Source organism: Schistocerca piceifrons, chromosome 2 (genome assembly GCF_021461385.2).
Source record: "Schistocerca piceifrons isolate TAMUIC-IGC-003096 chromosome 2, iqSchPice1.1, whole genome shotgun sequence".
Lineage (NCBI taxonomy): Eukaryota > Metazoa > Arthropoda > Insecta > Orthoptera > Acrididae > Schistocerca > Schistocerca piceifrons.
Genome location: NC_060139.1, coordinates 869945542 through 869964987, shown reverse-complemented (window position 1 = coordinate 869964987; position 19446 = coordinate 869945542). Strand labels below are relative to the sequence as shown.

The 19446-nt window shown below is 41.4% G+C and overlaps 1 protein-coding gene across 1 annotated transcript in view; it reads right to left on the bottom strand.

The window, feature by feature from the left end:
• Positions 1-15266, bottom strand: part of LOC124777311 (bone morphogenetic protein receptor type-1B) — a 188811-nt gene extending 173545 nt beyond the window's left edge. The window contains exon 1 of the mRNA XM_047252665.1: positions 15175-15266. Within this exon, the coding sequence (XP_047108621.1) occupies positions 15175-15262 (88 nt within the window). The 5' untranslated portion in view covers positions 15263-15266. The remainder of the gene's footprint in view (positions 1-15174) is intronic.
• Positions 15267-19446: the final 4180 nt, after the last annotated feature.

Here is a 19446-nt window from a genome sequence, read left to right as displayed (position 1 = left end):
GCATGGATGTGTGTGATGTCCTTAGGTTAGTTAGGTTTAAGTAGTTCTAAGTTCTAGGGGACTGATGAACTAAGATGTTGAGTCCCATAGTGTTCAGAGCCATTTGAACATTATGCAGGAGGAGGAATGTGGCTGCCCCATAGCCCGGACATTAACCCATGTGACTTCTTCCTTCGGGGGTTCCGTAAGGAAAAGGTGTACCACAGAAAACCGGAAATGCAGTACAACTTAGGGCCATCATTGTGGTGTTATGCTGCGCCATTCCAGAAGATGTGTGTTGGAGAGTCGTCACAAATGAACGTGTGCGACTTGAATAATTTGTAAACCAAAACGGCAGTCATACTGAACATGTGATTCTTTAGGCTGTATTTCCAAGGCGTATTCTTTACTTCTACATCAATAAATTACTAATCTTGTCAACAACAAACGTGTTATGCATGAAACAAATCAGGTGACTTATCATGCGCCACCCTTCACATACATGCAAAATATATCCGCAACATCAGCCAGACTACAGCTTTAAGAGTCGAAGAACAAGAAAGGGAGGCAGTAGTTGTGACGGGACTGATGACTGTAGACTATCCTTCATGTTACCCAATATATACATAGAGCAAGCAGTAAAGAAAACCAAAGAGAAATTTGAAAAGGGAATTGAAGTTCTGGGAGAAGACATACACTGAAGCGCCAAAGAAACTGGTATAGGCATGTGTATTCAAATACAGATATTCGTAAACAGGCAGAATCAGACGCTGCGGCCGGAAACGCCTATATAAAACAGGTGTATGGCGCAGCTGTTAGATCGATTACTGCTGTTACAATGCCAGGTTATTAAGTTTGGGTTGGGACGTCGTGTTATAGACGGCGCACGAGCGATGGAACACAGTATCTCCGAAGTATCGATGAAGTGGGGATTTTACCGTACGACCATTTCACGAGTGTACCGTGAATATCAGGAATCCGGTAAAACATCTAATCTCCAACATCGCTGCGACCGGAAAAAGATCCTGCCAGAACGGACCCAACGACGACTAAAGAGGATCGTTCAACGTGACAGAAGTGCAACCCTTCCGCAAATAGCTGCAGGTTTCAACTCTGGGCTATCAACAAGCGTCTGCATATGAACCATTAAACGAAACATCATCGATATGGAATTTCGGAGCCAAAGGCCCACTCGTGTACTCTTGACTGCACGACAAAGCTTTATGCCTCGCCTGGGCCCGTCAACACCGACATTGCACTGTTGATGACTAGAAACTGGTCGGACGAGTCTCGTTTCAAGTTACACTGATTGTAAGGAGGTGTACGGGTATGGAGACAACATCATGAATCCATGGACCCTGTATGTCAGCAGGTGACTGTTCAAGCTGGTGAAGGCTCTGTAATGGCGTGGGGCGTGTGCAGTTGGATTGATATGGGACCCCTGATACGCCTAGATACGACTGACAAGTGACATGCAAGTAAGCATCCTGTCTGATCACCTGCATCCATTCATGTGCATTATGCATTCCGACGGACTCGGGCAATTCCAGCAGGACAATACGACACTCTACACGTCCAGAATTTCTACAGAGTGGCTCCAGGAACACTATTTTGAGTTTAAACGCTTCCTCTGGCCACCTAACTTCCCAGACATTAACAGTACTGAGAACATCTGGGACGACTTGCAACGTGCAGTTCAGAATAGATCTCCGCCCCTCGTACTCTTACGGACTTAATGGGCCGCCCCTCAGGATTCATGGTGTCAGTTCCCTGCAGCACTACTTCAGAGATTAGTCGAGTCCATGCCACGTCGTGTTGCGGCACTTCTGCGTACTCGCGTGAGCCCTACACAATATTAGCCAGGTGTACCAGTTTCTTTGGCTCTCCGGTGTATAAACTCTTAAAATTTGCCAATGACATTCTAATTCTGACAGGGACGATATTGGAGTTGGAAAATAGGGTCTTGAAAATAGGTTACAAACACTAAGGTGATGTTGAGTGAACTAGATTAAGAAATGTGACAGTAAAAGTAGATGAGCTTTGTTTGTTATTTGGGGGAATAAACTAACTGTGGACTGTCAAAGTAGTGGTGATACAACATGAAGACTGGGCAACAGCAAGGAAAGCATTTCTGAGAAATGAATACGAATTAACATAGCATATAAATGTTAAGTATTCGGAAGTCTTTTCTGAAGGTATTTATACGGAGTGTAGCCTTGCACGGAAGTTGTATGTGCACGATAACTAGTACAGCCAAAATTTTTTGAATTACGGTGCTACAGAGTAATTAACGAACTATTGATCGAACTGGGGAGGAAAAAAAAAAACTTGTGGCAGAACATGGAGGAAAGTCTCATCCTAAGGCATCAAAGAATACTTGCTTCGGTAGTTTAGGGGAGGGAGAGGGAGACCACAGCTTGACTACAGTAACCAATTTCAAGTGCATAAAAGTTGGAGTACTAATGCAAAGATTGAGATGCCTGCACAGGATAGACTTGCGTGGAAAGATGTACCAAACAAGCCTCTGGGCTGAGGAGTGTAATATTAATAACATTTTCGACGCAACATACCACCAACTCATTGAAGTTGTTTCGTTATAAGTTCTGCATCAGTTGTATGCAGATTGCCAAGTCTCCGCGATCGTGAAGATTCTGCAGTCCGAAGAAAACCTTCTGTCTGGTAAGATGGCAAAGGTGCAAGAGACGTTTAGCAAGTAATCCAACATATTTTATGGAAACAGGTTGGTTTTTATTCAAAATTCCAATACACCGTATTATTCCCCTCTCTTTTGGTTCCTAAACCATACTTTTTAACAACCTCCGTTCAATGCGACGACCTTACGCCACCCCACTGGGATAGCCTGCATGGTGCCACTCCAATGTTCGACGTCGGCGCCAATGTTCTGCTACAACAACAACAACAACCTCATCATCATCATCATCATCATCCACGTACTGCTCCCCGCTCAGCAAATCCTTCACCAACCTAAACAGAAGGAAGTCGGTAGGTGCAAGATCTGGACTGTAGGGTGGACGAGGAAGGACAGTCCAATGAAGTTTTGTGAGCTTCTCTCGGGTGCGCAGACTTGTGTGAAGCCGTGGAAAATGTGAAGTTCGTGTTTGCATTTTTGTGGCGGCGGACGCGCCGTAGCCGTTTCCGCAATTTCGGGGGGGGGGGGGGGGGGGGGGGGGGGGTTAGTACAATATATTTCCGAATTCATCGTCGAACGCGAGGGAGGCTATCAAACGCACTAATATCTTCAGAGTCCCTGAGGACTGTCGCCATGACTACTGGCAAAGGGTGTCACCACTATCAACTTGTGCAGCGAGGTGTTTGCGACCCGTCAATCATCTCGAACAAGAGTGACCGCACGTTCCGACATTGGAGGAGAGAGTTCTGTGTGGCTGGCCGACATGCGGGAGATAGGACAGGTTTGCGCGACATTGTCCCAAAGATGACACACGCCTCGCCCAATGACTAGCCGTACTTTTGTTCACTACCAGGTCGCCGTAGACATTCTGCAAGCGCCTATGAATATCTGTGATGCTATGGTTTTCCGCCAAAAGAAGCTCAAGACAGCTCTCTGCTTCAAATGCACCTCCGTTCAGAGGCCATTTTGAAGCTACTTATAGCACCCCGACCTAAAGGAACTTTATGAAACTGCAATAGCTGAAGCGGGAATATTCCACTATGTCCCACAATAAATTCCGCATTTTTTTTTCAACTAAAATTGCCGAGAAGAAGAGGCGTTGCATTACTTATTGAACGCCCCTCGTATGTAGTTTCAATCATATCAGGTGGACAGGTAGATTCTGTCTTCCTAGATTTCCGTAAGACGCTCGACAAATTATCGTTATGGCGACTGATGACCAAATTACGCTTTTAAGAGTTCAGTGCGTAATGTATCTCCCAGAAAGCTTCAAATCAGCAGGCACTCTGCTGCAGAATGAAAGTTCGTTATGGACTAGAAATCTTTTCAATGTGGTGTTACAGGACATTGACAAATGTTACATGAGCCGATCGAATAAAGATCGAGAAATTCCTGGCACGAGTCAACCAAAAAATGCTCAAACAATTTAATGAAACGAAGAAAACAAGTGGTCGATGTGAGTCGAAGCTGTAAGCTGTGGTTGAAGAAATGGTGGACGGAAAGAACTGTAGCAGCTGGTCTCTTCCAAGTGCGGCAGATCGTCGATGAACTAGAATGCAGCAGTTATGCTGAAACAGAGGGCGGCTTCAAATCCTTCTTTGGCATAACAACGAAAAACAACAACAAAATACGCATGCGTAAAGCAAATCTTTCCGTGGACTTTATCATTTAACGTCCAACGTACACCACTAAACCGACCGTGTAGCGAAATTCCAAACCGAAAGCTGCAGAGCGGTACTAAGAAATATACGCTTACGTTTCCTATCCAACTCTAGCACTTTTACTACAAATCTGCAGTTGTACGAAGAAACTACTTCCACTACCAGCAGCCCTGGAGTTAAAATATTCTCCAACGCTTCGTTCCTATAAAGTATAAGACTTCACAAGTCTACAAATTTAGAACTACGCGAGACTTATCGAAATGTCATTGAGTTGTACAACTTTGATACACTTAACTGGGTCACCTGGAAACAAAGTGAAGTTTGGAGAGGTAACTTTAAGCTCCGAGTCGGTGGCTGGAGGTGGTTCGAGTCCCATCTTGACGTACAACTTCAATCAAATGTTCGTCGTCGCGGCGTGTACTTCTGTATAGTGTAGAAAAAAATGTGTGGTTCTTGCCAATATTACACACACACTCACACACACACACACACACACCACGCGATTTCAATGACACTTATGAAGGTGTATAAGTTCCTGGAAGTGAAAGAGGAGGGCGAAACATGTCATGTCTTTTTTTTAAGAATTGTCTCTGTATTAGGCTGTACTGATTTAGAAAAATCGCGGAAAACCTAAATCAGAACAGCATTACGCGTCCAGTGATAATCACTGCACCACTTCGTTCGCTAACTTTAGGTTCAGTGGGTTGGCGTTATCCACCTACACAACTGGAGTACAATTCTTCAGGGTTTTCAGAAAAACTTATGGTCTGGTTCGCTTTTAATTATGGAAACACGTGCAATCATTTATCCGCCTTTCGTACAAGGGGCAATCAAAAACAAAACACCAGCAACAACAGGTACATGGAATGGTTCCATTCAGAAGTAATCACCACGCGCGATAGGATGTTAATCCCATTCGGAGACGAGAAAGTCAATTCCTGTTTCGTAGAACGCCGTCGGATCCACAACCGCAAACACACTTGCACTTCCTCCTCCGACTGAAACCGACGTCCATACATGTCTCTCTTCAGTCGCCAAAGATGTGAAATCGCACGGTGAACAATCCAGGCTTAAAGGAGGCTGTTGCAGTGTTTCCCAATGAAATCGCCTTCGTTCGACTGGCAGTGAGGGAGGGCGTTGTGCAGAAGGATGATTCCATCCTGACAGCATTCCGAAAACCCGAGGGCAAACGACAAAGCTAACAGTGGAAACATCTTACATCTCCCCAGTCCAAAGAACCCCAAAGCTGTTCCAGTAGCGTCACGACGACCTTCCCCCGACTGCAGGGGCCCTCCGCTCTAGAGTTCCTCTAGTGTGAAACCACAATGAATGCGCAGCGCTATGAAGACGCTTTGCAGGAAGTGCGACGCGTCTTAAAGTCAAGTCGCCCAGGAATGCTGTCTGACGAAATCATCTTGTTAGACGATAACGTCCGCCTCCCACTCTGCCAATAAGAGGAAGGCCACGCGTCAGCTATTTGGTTGGGAAACACTGCAACATCCTCCGCAGAGTCCCGACCTCCCACAGTGTGATGTTTGCATCTTTGGCCACCTGAAGAAAGAGTGCATAAACGTCGGTTTCATTCGGACGTGGAAGTGCAAGAGTGGATGCGACTGTGGACCGGTCAGCGGCCGACCGCGTTCTACGGAACAGGAACTTATCTCGTATCCCAGTCGCACTTTCTGTAAAGTGTCTTCATAGCGCTGCACATTGATTGTGATTTCACACTCAAGGAACTCGAGAGCAGAGGGGCCTTGCAGTCGGAGGAGGTCGTCATAACGCTACTGGCACAGCTTTGGAGTTCTTTGGCGGGGGAGATGTGGGATGACGTTTATTTATTTATTTATTTATTGTTCCGTGGGACCACATTTAGGAGAAGTCTCCATGGTCATGGAACGAGTCAATACATGAAATTATAACACGATTGTAGAAACAGATAAAATGAAATATAAGAAACATATTCAGGCGACAAGTCGTTAGTTTAAATAAAGAAAATCAAGAATGTAACACTGGAATTTGCTTAATTTTTTAGCTCTTCCAGGAGCTCCTCGACAGAATAGAAGGAGTGAGCCATGAGGAAACTCTTCAGTTTAGACTTAAAAGTGTTTGGGCCACTGCTAAGATTTTTGAGTTCTTGTGGTAGCTTATTGAAAATGGATGCAGCAGAATACTGCACTCCTTTCTGCACATGAGTCAAGGAAGTGCATTCCACATGCAGATTTGATTTCTGCCTAGTATTAACTGAGTGAAAGCTGCTAACTCTTGGGAATAAGCTAATATTGCTAACAACAAACGACATTAAAGAAAATACATACTGTGAGGGCAATGTCAAAATTCCCAGACTATTGAATAGGGGTCGACAAGAGGTTTTCGAACTTACACCATACATAGCTCGAACAGCCCGTTTTTGAGCCAAAAATACCCTTTTTGAATCAGAAGAATTACCCCAAAAAATAATACCATATGACATAAGCGTATGAAAATATGCGAAGTATAATACTTTTCGTGATGAAATGTCACTTATTTCAGATACTGTTCTAATGGTAAATAAAGCGGCATTTAGTTTCTGAACAAGATCCTGAACATGGGCTTTCCACAACAGCTTACTATCTATCCGTACGCCTAGGAACTTGAACTGTTTCGTCTCGCTTATAACATGCCCATTCTGTCTGATTAAAATGTCAGTTCTTGTTGAATTGTGGGTTAGAAACTGTAAAAACTGAGTCTTACTGTGATTTAGCATCAAATTATTTTCCACAAGCCACGAACTTATATCATGAACTACATTATTTGATAATGTTTCAATATTACACACAAGATCCTTCACTACCAAGGTGGTGTCATCAGCAAACAGAAATATTTTTGAATCACCTGTAATACTAGAAGGCATATCATTTACATAAATAAGAAACAGCAGTGGCCCCAGCACCGACCCTTGGGGAACGCCCCATTTAACAGTGCCCCATTGGGACTGAACATCGTTACCACTCTCAATATTGCGGAGGATTACCTTCTGCTTTCTGTTTTTAAAGTAGGAGGCGAACCAATTGTAAGCTACTCCCCTTACTCCATAATGTTCCAACTTCTGCAGTAATATTTTGTGGTCAACACAGTCAAAAGCCTTCGTTAAATGAAAGAAAACACCTAACGTTCGCAACCTTTTATTTAATCCGTCCAAAACCTCACAGAGAAAAGAGACTATAGCATTTTCAGTTGTTAAGCCATTTCTAAAACCAAACTGTACATTTGACAGCAAATTATGTGAATTTAAATGCAAACACCGATGGCATAGAAATAGGTCTATAATTGTCAACATTATCCCTGTCTCCCTTTTTATAAAGTGGCTTCACTACCGAGTACTTTAATCGATCAGGAAACCGACCACTCCTAAAGGAAAAGTTACAGATATGGCTAAGTACTGAGCTAACATACGTGGAACAATACTTCAGTATTCTGCTAGATACCCCGTCATATCCATGAGAGTTCTTGGTCTTTAGTGATTTAATTATTAACTCAATCTCCCTCTTGTCAGTATCATGGAGGAGCATTTCAGGTAACAGTCTCGGAACACTTTTTTCTAAGAGCGCTATATGATTCCCTGTTGGGACTAGGTTTCTATTTAGTTCACCTGCTATATTCAGAAAGTGATTATTAAGTACTGTACAAATATGCGACTTATCAGTAACACGGACATCCCCACTACGCACTGATTCTATATTCTCGACCTGTCTCTGCAGACCAGCCACTTCCTTACGTTGCCCTCGGGTTGTCGGAATGCTGTTAGGATGGAATCATCCTTCTGCACAACGCTTGCCCCCTCTGAGTAATGCATATTTTCAATTCACTGCAATACGATGACACTAATTTTCTTAGGTTTTAAGTTCCAATAGAATAAAATTTCCTTGAGACAGAAAATCTTCTGCTCACAAATCATCACGGATATACAAATCATCGCACATGTTAAACTCAACTTGCCGGCAGGGAAGCATGTAGATTCAATATTCACATACTTTTGGAAAGCGTCTAACAGTGCCCCTCTACAGACTTAACGAAGGTCCGAGTGTACGGAATGTTGTCAGACATGTAAATGACTCCAAGACTTCTTAATCTAATACACTAAAGGAGGGTGGGGGTGAGCTGTTACGTTATTGCGTCATCGTAAATTTTACTATTCCGTATTTTATTCAAAGGCAATCACAATTTATAGTTTATGCACTAACTCACTATAACATCTCCAATGGTATGTTACATTCAAAATAAGTAAAAAAATGTCCAGTTTAACACCCTATACTGACACTACCAGATTGGCGGGAGCCTGATTTGGTACCAACGGCAATCGTAAATTTTACGACGGTTTAGTAACATAGGGTTAAGCAATACAACCCAGTGTGCTATTCTCTGCTGATGACGCTGCAATCCAAGGTAAAACGCCATCGTTTAGTGACTGAGAATACAGGATGACTTAGAATTCTTATTTGATATGATACATGTGTAGCCTGCTCTAAATACAGAAAAAACGTAAGTTAATGCAGATGTGGGAAAAACAGTCTCATAATGTTCAAATACAGTATTAGTGATAAGCTGCTTGATAAGTTACGTTGATTAAATATTTAGGCATAAAACTGCAAAGCGGTATTAAATGGAACTAGCATATAAGGTCAGTTGTAGGGAAAGTGGCTGGTCGAGTTCTTGTTACGAGGTGTGTTCAAAAATTCCACATCTGATACACTGCACCCATCGCCGTTTCCACTTCCAGAAGCAGTCTTGAAATGAAATGGCTCTGAGCACTATGGAACTTAACTTCTGAGGTCATCAGTCCCCTAGAACTTAGAACTACTTAAACCTAACTAACCTAAGGACATCACACACATCCATGCCCAAGGCAGGATTCGAACCTGCGACCGTAGCAGTCCCAAGGTTCCGGACTGCAGCGCCTAGAACCGCACGGCCACCGCGGCCGGCTCAAGCAGTCTTGGTACGCCTCTTGCTGGTTTGCGCGAATCGCAGCCTGAGAATTTTATTTTATCTCTTCTATTTTTGCAAATCTTCGTCCTGTCTGCGGGGCTTTCAATTTTGGAAACAAAAGGAAAGTCCGCAGAGGCCAGGTTTCGAGAATACTGAGGATGGAGCAGTGAGTTCGTTTCTTGTGCAACAGTCGCGCACCAACAGGGATCTCGCCACATTTCAGGCCTTTTCCTTCCCACACTTTGTCGCAGGTGTGGGAAAACGTCCCGATAGTACCATCGATTAACAGTTAGTCCCTGTGGCACGAATTCGTGATGAACTAATCCTCCAAAGTCAAAACAATCAACGTGCCTTTGCAATTTGATGTGACCTGACAAGCATTTTTTGGTCTTGGAGAACCATTCCCGACCCATTATCAAGATTGAACCTTGGTCTCAACATCATAGACCTACGTCTCATCACCAGCTATTACTCTCTTAAGGAACATCTAGTTCTCATTTGCGCGATCCAAAAGCTCTTCACAGGCGGCAACACAATGCATTCCAAAGTGCTCTATCAGGGTTTTATGACATGATCCAACTGGAAAGTTACATTCTTCTGCAACCTCTTGGACAGTCAGTCTTCGAGTGGCACACACAATTTCGTTGAAGTTCCTGACACAAGCGTCCTCGGTAGACGTCGAACGGCGGCCTGAACGAGGGTCTTTTTTAACTTCTGTCCGACCAATTTTAAACCGCGTGAATCATTCGTCACACCGAATACGGCTTAAGCACTCATCACCGTAGGCCTCCTGCATCACTTGGTCTCTCTGTATAAAGATTTTCTTGAGTTTCTTGTAAAATTTAATGCAGACGCGTTGCTCTTCTAACTCTGCCATCTCGAAATTCGCAAACTGTGCGACACAACGTTCTACTCAATACAGTAATGAACAATTGCTAACAGACATACAACTATACAGCTGGTTGTTACACATTAAACACAGAGGCGTGTGCAGGGATGCCAACTACATTTCACTCCACCACACCACTGGCGCGAAATTACGAATGCCCCGGAATTTTTTTGAACAGACCACGTATTGGAGAATTCTAGGAAAGTGTAGGTCGTCTATAAAGGCGATCGCGTACATAACACTTGTACGACCCATTCCTGAGTACTACTCGAGCGTTTCGGATCCCCGCGAGGTCGGGTTAAAGATATCGAGAAAATCCGGAGTCGTGCTGTTAGAATTGCTACCTGTAAGTGCGATCAACACGCGAGTATTGCGGAAATGCTCCGCGAACTCAAATAGGAAATCCTGGATGAGGAAAAATTCTTTCCGCGAAGCACTACTGAGAAAGTGTGGAGAATCGGCGCTTGCGACAGACCGCAGAATGATCCTACTGCCTACATACCAATCGTGTTAAGAACCGCGAAGGCAAGGCAAGACAAATCACGGCTCGTTCGGAAATACAACTGTATTCAATAGTTTCTCTCTCGCTCCACTTGCTAGTGGAACAGGAAAGGTTGGCTAGCAGTAGTACAATGTACCCTATGCCATTATCTCATGATGGCTTCCATAGTATGTAGGTAGATGGTCTGCAATAACTTCCAATAAAAGTACACCTGTCGTTGGTCCCTCCATTCGGACAATAGGGTGTATTTGCGACCGTTTGCTACATATCCCGACAGGGTTCCATGGTCCAGTAACGACGTTCGTGGCCCATGTCAATCGGCGGGCTTGAATGTCAGCAAAGGGACATGATTTGCCTCCTGAAAATACAATCCTGGTAGAAATGAGTTCATGACGCCCAACATTCATATTAGCGGCTATCTGACAGCGAACATCGCCCCGTATTGTTCTTGCGGAAACGACGTTACGTCCTGTTCGCCTGTTTGTACTAGCAAAAACTTTGTGATACTGAAGATCCACATTAGACGATGTTAATCTTAGAAACCAGCATTCATGTTTATCTCCAATGTGGTATGACTCATGCTTTTTGCACGGATCGTCACCCTACATTCAACGTCGGTTAACCCGCGAAGTGTTGCGATGTTAACAACACAGTGTGTTAAAGTTTCTTCGCAACTGTGGTTACGAAAAATAAGTCAACGATTGTGTTCACAAAATCGTACTTACTCAAAATAGTCTTCTCCTGGACCACATAGCTGAAATCATTTTAAAAGTGTTTTGCAACAGTAACGGCAGTCTTTTTCTGGAGTTGTGTTTAGTACATTTCTTAGACGTCCTTAACTGTGTTATAACGGTGTCTTTTTCATTGCCAATTTCACTCTGGAGAACAACCAGATGTAGGCTGGGGCCAGATCTGGAGGTTATAGAACAGTGATCCATTTGCTGACAAAAAAACTGGTGCACAATATTCGCTTTGTGGGCTGGGGTGTCTATGGAGGAGCAACCAGGAACCTGTCCCTCATTCGACGACTTCTCGCCCACAAACGCTGGAGGACTAAGAACTTTATGCTGTCTCACTGCTTCACTGCCACTTTCCGACAAGTGTCGGATATTAACTGTTACATTCACGGCCAGGCTCCCTGCTGCAGTTTTCGAAACTTCAAGGATCATAACGCCATCACTCATCACGAGATAACAGTGCAGTTTGCAATTTCACACAAGCAGTCCTAATGGAACTGGGACACACTGTGTACGCACCTGACTGGCAGACAGCCCAAATAGCGAGTTTAAACTCGTGCAATACACGGCAAATCTTCAGACAGGAGAAGCTCTTCACGTGGCTCTTTGTAGTTTTGCTTCGGAAGAGTCTTCATTTAGCCTATATCGAAGCTCTTATTCTCCAGCGAGAGTTTGCCCTTATTCTACACATCCCTACCGAAACACTCCTTTTTCTGGTATGCTGGCTCCCAGTATATTATAGAGCAGCCCAAAATCTGTTAATAAACCATTGACGGATGGCAGTAGAGGGAAATTGAGTCACATAATAGCAACACCACCTATAATGGCTTTTTTTCAAGCCTCGTCGGACGCTTCGTCTGCAGTAACTCAAGCATACAATTTCAGTATCTTCCGCTCCACAGCTTCTATTTGCTTATCGTAGAACGCCTTGTGATAACAGTAGAGCACCTGCAGACCTCTCATATTCTATCCAGAACTATCACTCGCAGAACGCTGCAGTGGACGGCCAAATTCACGGCGACGTATTTGGCAGAGAGATCGGGTGAGGTTCTCTGCAAATGCAAATTCACCTTAAAGCCGAGTCTTACAAGTAGCTCGTCCGCACTAGCAGGCCGTAATGCAGTGCTGTGCAGAAACAATGGACACGAAGGGAGAATATATGTTCCCAGTTGTGGGACTGGAAGAGATAGACAAGTGTACCGAGGCGACCACGTTCTCCCGACCTCATTCCTACGGATTTCTTTAGTGTGGGGAAAATGAAGCGTCTGGTGTACGAGACAGCAACACTCTCTCCAGAAGAGCTGGTGCCTCGTTTGGCTGAGGCTGCAGCAATTATTCGTGAAGCACCTGATTTTATTGTGTCTGTTGCACAACCATTACTACGCAGGTGACAGTTGTGCATTGGTGTAAAGGACGCCTTACTCGGCAATATTGATAAAATAATATTCATCACCGATAGTATGAACACCGTTCTGAAGATCACTAGCATCAAAACATTCATGAGCCCCTAGCCGAGAAACTGTGCACCTTTGTAACATTTTGGTCACACAAAGTGTCAACATTTTTTTACATCTTGTACAACAGTCGCAGCTTTCAATAAATTATTTGAAAAAAATAGTATTACACCACTCTTTCTCAACACGGAATTTTCACCATAGATTTTTTAGCTGATTTGTAAAACAGAATGTGCCAATCTATTACGATCTTATTAAGTTTAAATTACTGTATTAGACAAAAAAATATATTTTACACTCATTTAACCAAAAAACTGCTACAACAAAAAATATATGAGCTGTAATGGAAACTATGAAAGCAAGAACTATTTGCAATACAGGGCCTACAGTCATTAACACAAAAATCTCTGACAATCCTTCTACAGCAATGAAACTGGAAATGCTTTTCATGTTAAACGTATTTTGCCTGGTATACAGGCAGAATGTGATTTATGCCCCAATCATTAACAATACACTTTGCATTCAAAAAATGTAGTGAGACAACGAAAAAACTAAACTGCAAACAGCATCTAAAGTAAAAAACTGAAGCACAGCTTTTTTCACTAATAAGGGGCAAGTATCTGACTTGGATGTAAACAGACAATCTGAGAATAACATGACACATACAGGACCAAATGGGCTGCTAGAAACACTTATAGAAAAGAGGAGCAGTATGATAACATTTGAATACAGGCAACAGAAGCTGTGTATGGAGTAATGATGACCCTAGCAACGGACATGACACTGGGAAAAAGAACTACATATGTCAATTGATATCAAAAGCAATATCAGCTGCCCAAAAAAAGTAAACTGCCCATACCTCACAGTAGAGATAAATGACATATCATTACTACTCTTGAACTTCAATAGTTTTTCATTTACTCTCAATTTCGCATCTCGTTTGCAGAAGGTACGTATAGTTAGAAAAATCAATCTACATATGCAATCTGCAGAGTTGCAGCATATGCTTCACATCTGTAGCAGGTGTTCCGTCATATGGAAAGTTTCTCTGATATTGGCTCAATCCACTGGTACTTGAATTCCGTATTTCCCTTGAAAGGACCTGTTGTGGAAACTATAAATGTAGATTAAAATCTCAGTCTACAAACACTCAATTTTCTTCACACAATTCAGCTCTAAAATCAATCTGCAGCCAATAAAATACAAATATATATTTTATATATAAATATTTTAAAATACATTATCACATGTCACTACAAGCAGAGAAGCCTGCATACAAACTGCTCACAAAATGTTAGATTAATTTATTACAGAATGTAGCCGACTTTGCCTGTTACACAAATTTCGATTCTCTTATGAGTGAATGAACCAGATGACAGTGATCCTCAATGTTTACCCCACCAACTAAGAAAGTTATTTAATGGTTAGGAAATGGCTGTTTTACTGATATTCAAATACAGAAAACTTTATAATCTACAACTACATATGAGAAAGATTTCCATGAGATAACAGGGGAAATATAAATGTGATAAACACATAAACTAAAATTTTCAATAAACGTGCTTCTCAATACGTCACAACGAGAGAAGTCCACAGGCGTTGCCCTTTATCTGTGTGCTATTTAATCGTAAATTTACATTTATTCTTAGCCAGAATGTTCGAATCTCTCCCTCAATGTTTCTTTGAGAAAAAAATCAACGTTAAAAACTGCGAACACACAAGCACCAAAATTTACAAACTAATTAAATGATAACTAACCAATTAAATGATTACAATGGCACTTGACGGATAGTACTGCATACGCCTCGTGTAACAGATACTAACTACTGTTGACATAAGAAATTCTACAATCAAGAGATTTTGCTTTCTTCTTTATTGATTGCTAGTCTCTTGCAATAAACAAACGAGTTCTGCACCATATACTCTACAGTTAAAGCAGGTAGTTTAACGCTAATCTCAAAGCTACATGTTAGTCTTTAATAATGATATAAATTAAATCCAAAACATTAATCGTCAAATCACATAAACAACGGATTACACATGGTACATGAGTGAACTCAAAAAGTTCCTGACAGTGTAAACAAAAAGCACTACACAATTAATATGGCACGAAAGACATCATCTGGAACGCATACCAAACTGAATTATGCAATTCGTCATACTTTAAACTGCTAATGCTATTTTTCACCACTGAAGCTAGTTTCTAGTTGTCATACAGCAAAGTAAACACCCGACATAACGATGAGTAGAAGAAGCGCCATCATCTAATGATGAACATCAAATTTATGTTTACAATAGTTTTTGATAAATCTGTTGAAAATGTATCAGTGCACTCACCATTTTCACTCTGTCCAACCAAAACACCCACGCCAAGCAAGAGCCCTACATTGCCGCTCCAACCGCTACTCCGACCCATCGCGGCCATCTTCTCTTCTACTACATTGTATCTCTGACGTCACGCCTGCGATGACGTAATTCTGTACCTGAATTTGCACCGCGCTCCAAGAACAGACGGCCGTCCATGAAGTAGATGATATGTTTATCGGTCTACAATAAGAAGAATAAACGAAATGTGACTTTGAATTTGAACGTAACGATAAATAATTATTTTTTCTTTAAAATACATATTAAGTTAGTCTTGTGACAAAATTCGGACTTAAAAGCTTATAAACTAGAGCGCAAACGAAATCTGAAATTTTGTCGACAGTGTGTCTATTAACAATGGATTTGTGGTACACTATGAATTCTCTGTTAAGCATGTAACACAGGAAACACATCAAAGGCGGAATCTTTACATTTGAGCAGATAGATTTGTACAGCTCGATGTAATTAACGCTAAGCTGTTTTGTTCCGAAAGTTTGCACATCTTTCGAAACTACCAGTTAAACTTAACATTACAGGTTATATTGTAAGGCCTACACTCACTGCTCCTCGAACATCATCAGAACTAGAATTTTAGTTGTGATTTTCAGATAAACTACTGGTTATGTCTCAGTATTGATATTTAAACAGCGCTCTTTCCTCGTAGGCGCAGTGACATCGATATCCGCAGTCAACTTAAAATCGAGATACACTTACATTTTATTGTAATTTCTGGGCAAACAACTGTCACTTGTCCAGCACTGGTGTATTTGCATACGTTGTGCCATTGTTATCATACATTAATTTAGAACTAGTGATACTTTACTGTTAAAATAACTATCTCGTAAGCTACTTTTTGCGAACCGGATCGAAAGACTAAAACCAACGTCAATGAGCTCAGAGTCCTACAAAATAAACTGCAAGTAGTAAAGTTAATGACTGACTGAACTGATATTGACTACTGTTCCCAGTTATTGACAGTATGGTTGCCATGATTGTTGCACATAGGCGTGAAAATTACATTATTGTTAATGAAGTAGGGTCTAGTATCTTAGTATCGTGGCAACAACCAGAATGGGTTTAGATCCACTAAGCAGCAAGCAATATAAGGATGTTGTAGAATGATAATAAGTAAGCGAAATACCAGAACCCGAGGAAACAGAAGAAACGTAGACGTATGCGTGTGTTAGTCCAGTAACGCATTTCAGTGTAAGATTAACCAAAATTTAAAGGTGCAGGGACCAAGGCTAGGGATCAGTAAGAACGTAGGAGATTACAGTTGGTAATAGACTATAGGTATTAGAAGAATGAGGTGCACAAGAAAGAGACAAATGTTACTGGTGAAAGTGTGTGGGACCCATACTGTAAAACCTAATCTGGCAGCTGCTTGAAGAAGCACGCCAACTACCCCTACAAAGACTGTTACAAGAACCGGTGTTCAGTAAGAACTCTAGGAATACATTACTGCCTCCAAAGTCGCACCCCTGCAGGGACCGTGAAGACAAGAATAAGCTAATCAACATGCTCAGCAGCATTTAAGCTGTTGTTTGCCGTACATTCCATATTATACGCAAATGGAACAGGAAGAAACCCTAATTAATGGTTCAGTGGGAAGTACCTTCTGCCATGCCCTTAGCAGTGGTTCACCGAGAACGGATGTAAAGAAACAAAAGTTATATTTGACGGAACACCTAAATTTTATCCTATGTTTTTCTTAATTATTTACACAAGGCACATACTTGGGTGTTGTAGCTTCAGATTCCAAAGGGAACTCTGAATACTTGTAGCATAACATATTCTGAATTTTAAATGACACCATCAAGATTAATTTAAAGTTAGTTATTAAGTGCTCGTGCAAACAGTGTGGTAGTACGAATGCAGCCCTACTTAGCTGCTGTTCATGAGCTATTGAGTTATGACTGTTGCTCCGGTACACCAACTAATCAGTGTGGTTTTCAAGCAGTTTTCGATTCTCTATTAGGTGAATGCTCTGCTAGTCCCCAATCTCTCCCTCTGAAAATACAATATACTAACACCTAAAATACAATATCACACAGCATAAAATTTACATGACTCATAGAGCACACACGACTGCCCTCCCTCAGTTTCTTAGCTGATGACAGTAGCGACAGGAAGGGCATCTGACCACAAAATTGAAATAAAATAAAGTTACCACATCACGAAAACAATAGTCACCATGACAGGATATTTGCTAGGAAAGAGGGAGATAACTGTGACATTTGAAATAATTTTTAAATGGAAACACAAAAAATGGATACACTTTGAATAAGTTATCAATTTGGAGATTTTAGTCTATAAATAAATATCATTCCAGTGTGCAATATTTAGAAAACTGCAATAAACAAAATGAGGTCAGATTGTTTTGCTGGTAAATTAGGTAACAAACAGGTTGAACACAAAAAGAAAAAGCAAAGTAGGTGCTGAAATACATTTACAAAATACCAGAGGTCAGATCATATCCCAGAAGAAAATTCAGTAAAGGCACTGGATGTGTATGAAATTTCTCCACACTCAAGACTATGTTTCTGAAGAGGATTTAAATAAAGTGGAATACATCCAGTACTCTGATTCATGCTGTAAAGCTTTCATATTTGCTGGCCAAGACCTATCTCTCACAATTAATGTACTGCTTCCATTTAGAATTATTAGACAGATCAGGTTGTAAAGGAGACAGCTGCTGCGAGATGGCAGGGAAGAACAATAAGGGGTGCTGATGTGTCTGGACAGAAAACCAGTTGGCTAGAAGTTCAAGATGTCATATCACGTCTTTTCTATCATGGAAAACAAGGTGTCTTAACATAGTAAATTCAGAAGCTAGCTTCAGGATCAGAATGTCACAGTGGGCAGAATCTGATTATAAATGTTAAATATTGTTTGTTCAGATGTCATACAGAAAAGAAATAACCTTCAATTTTTTGTAACATCCTGCAAGATTTTATGAAACCATAATATTCACTCTCTGGTATCTATGGTATTCCCCACATCCCTGTGTTAAATTTCAAAGATTGCAACTCAATAATAAATTCACGTGGGCAAGGTATACCAAAAAATTGCTGAAGCGCCTAAACAAGTCAGTATTTGCAATAAGAATTATGTCAGATGTAGGAGATATAAATATAAAACGAACTTGTATACTTTCATTCTATTTGTCACATGGGATCATATTCTGGGTTAACATGTCAAACTGAGCAAAAGTTTTTAGCATGCAAAAACATGTAATAGTACTCATTTGTGGTGTAAATTCAAGAACATTGTGTAGTAACCTGTTCAAGGAAGTTTGTATTCTAGCCACTGCCTCTCAGTATATTTACTCCTTAGTGAAATTTATTGAAAGTAATAAGTCTCTATTTCCAACTAATAGCTCAATACATAGTATCAATAGTATGAGACAGGAAGTGAAATTGAGGAAAGCAAAACAAAAGCTGAAATGCTTAACTCCATTTACAAATGTTCCTTTACAAAAGAAAACTGAGGAGAATTGCCCCAGTTTAATCCTTGTACCACTGAAAAGATGAATGAAATAAGTGTTAATGTCAATGGTATTGAGAAACAGCCGAAGTCATTAAAATGGATCAAAGCTCCAGACCCTGATGGAATCCTTGTCAGATAATATACTGAATTTGAAGCTGAGTTAGCACCTCTTCTAACTATAATCTGCTGTAGATTCCTCAAACAAAAAACTGTGCACAATTCTTGGAAAAAGGAACAAGTCTCACCCATCTACAAGAAGGGTAGTAGAAGTGATCCACCAAACTCCCATCCAATAGCCTTCATATCAATTTGTTGTAGAATCTTAGAACATATTCTGAGTTCAAACATAATGAGGTATCTTGCACAGAATGACCTCTTCAGTGCCAACCAGCATGGATTTTGAAAACACCGATCTTGTGAAACAAAACTCTTACTTTCCTGATATGACAAACTGAAAGATTTCGATTAAGGCAGTCAGGGAGATCCAGTATTTCTCAATTTCCAAAAAGCATTTGACTCGGTGCCACACGTACACTTATTGTCAAACCTACGACTGTATGGGGTATCAAGTGAAATTTGTGACTGGATTGAAGACTTTTTGGTAGGGAGGATGCAGTATGTTATCTTGGATGGAGAGTCATCGTCATGTGTAGAAGTAACTTCAGGTGTGCCCCAGGGAAGTGTGTGGGGACCGTTGCTGCTCATGTTGTATATTAATGACCTTGCATACAACATTAATAGTAATGTGAAACTTTT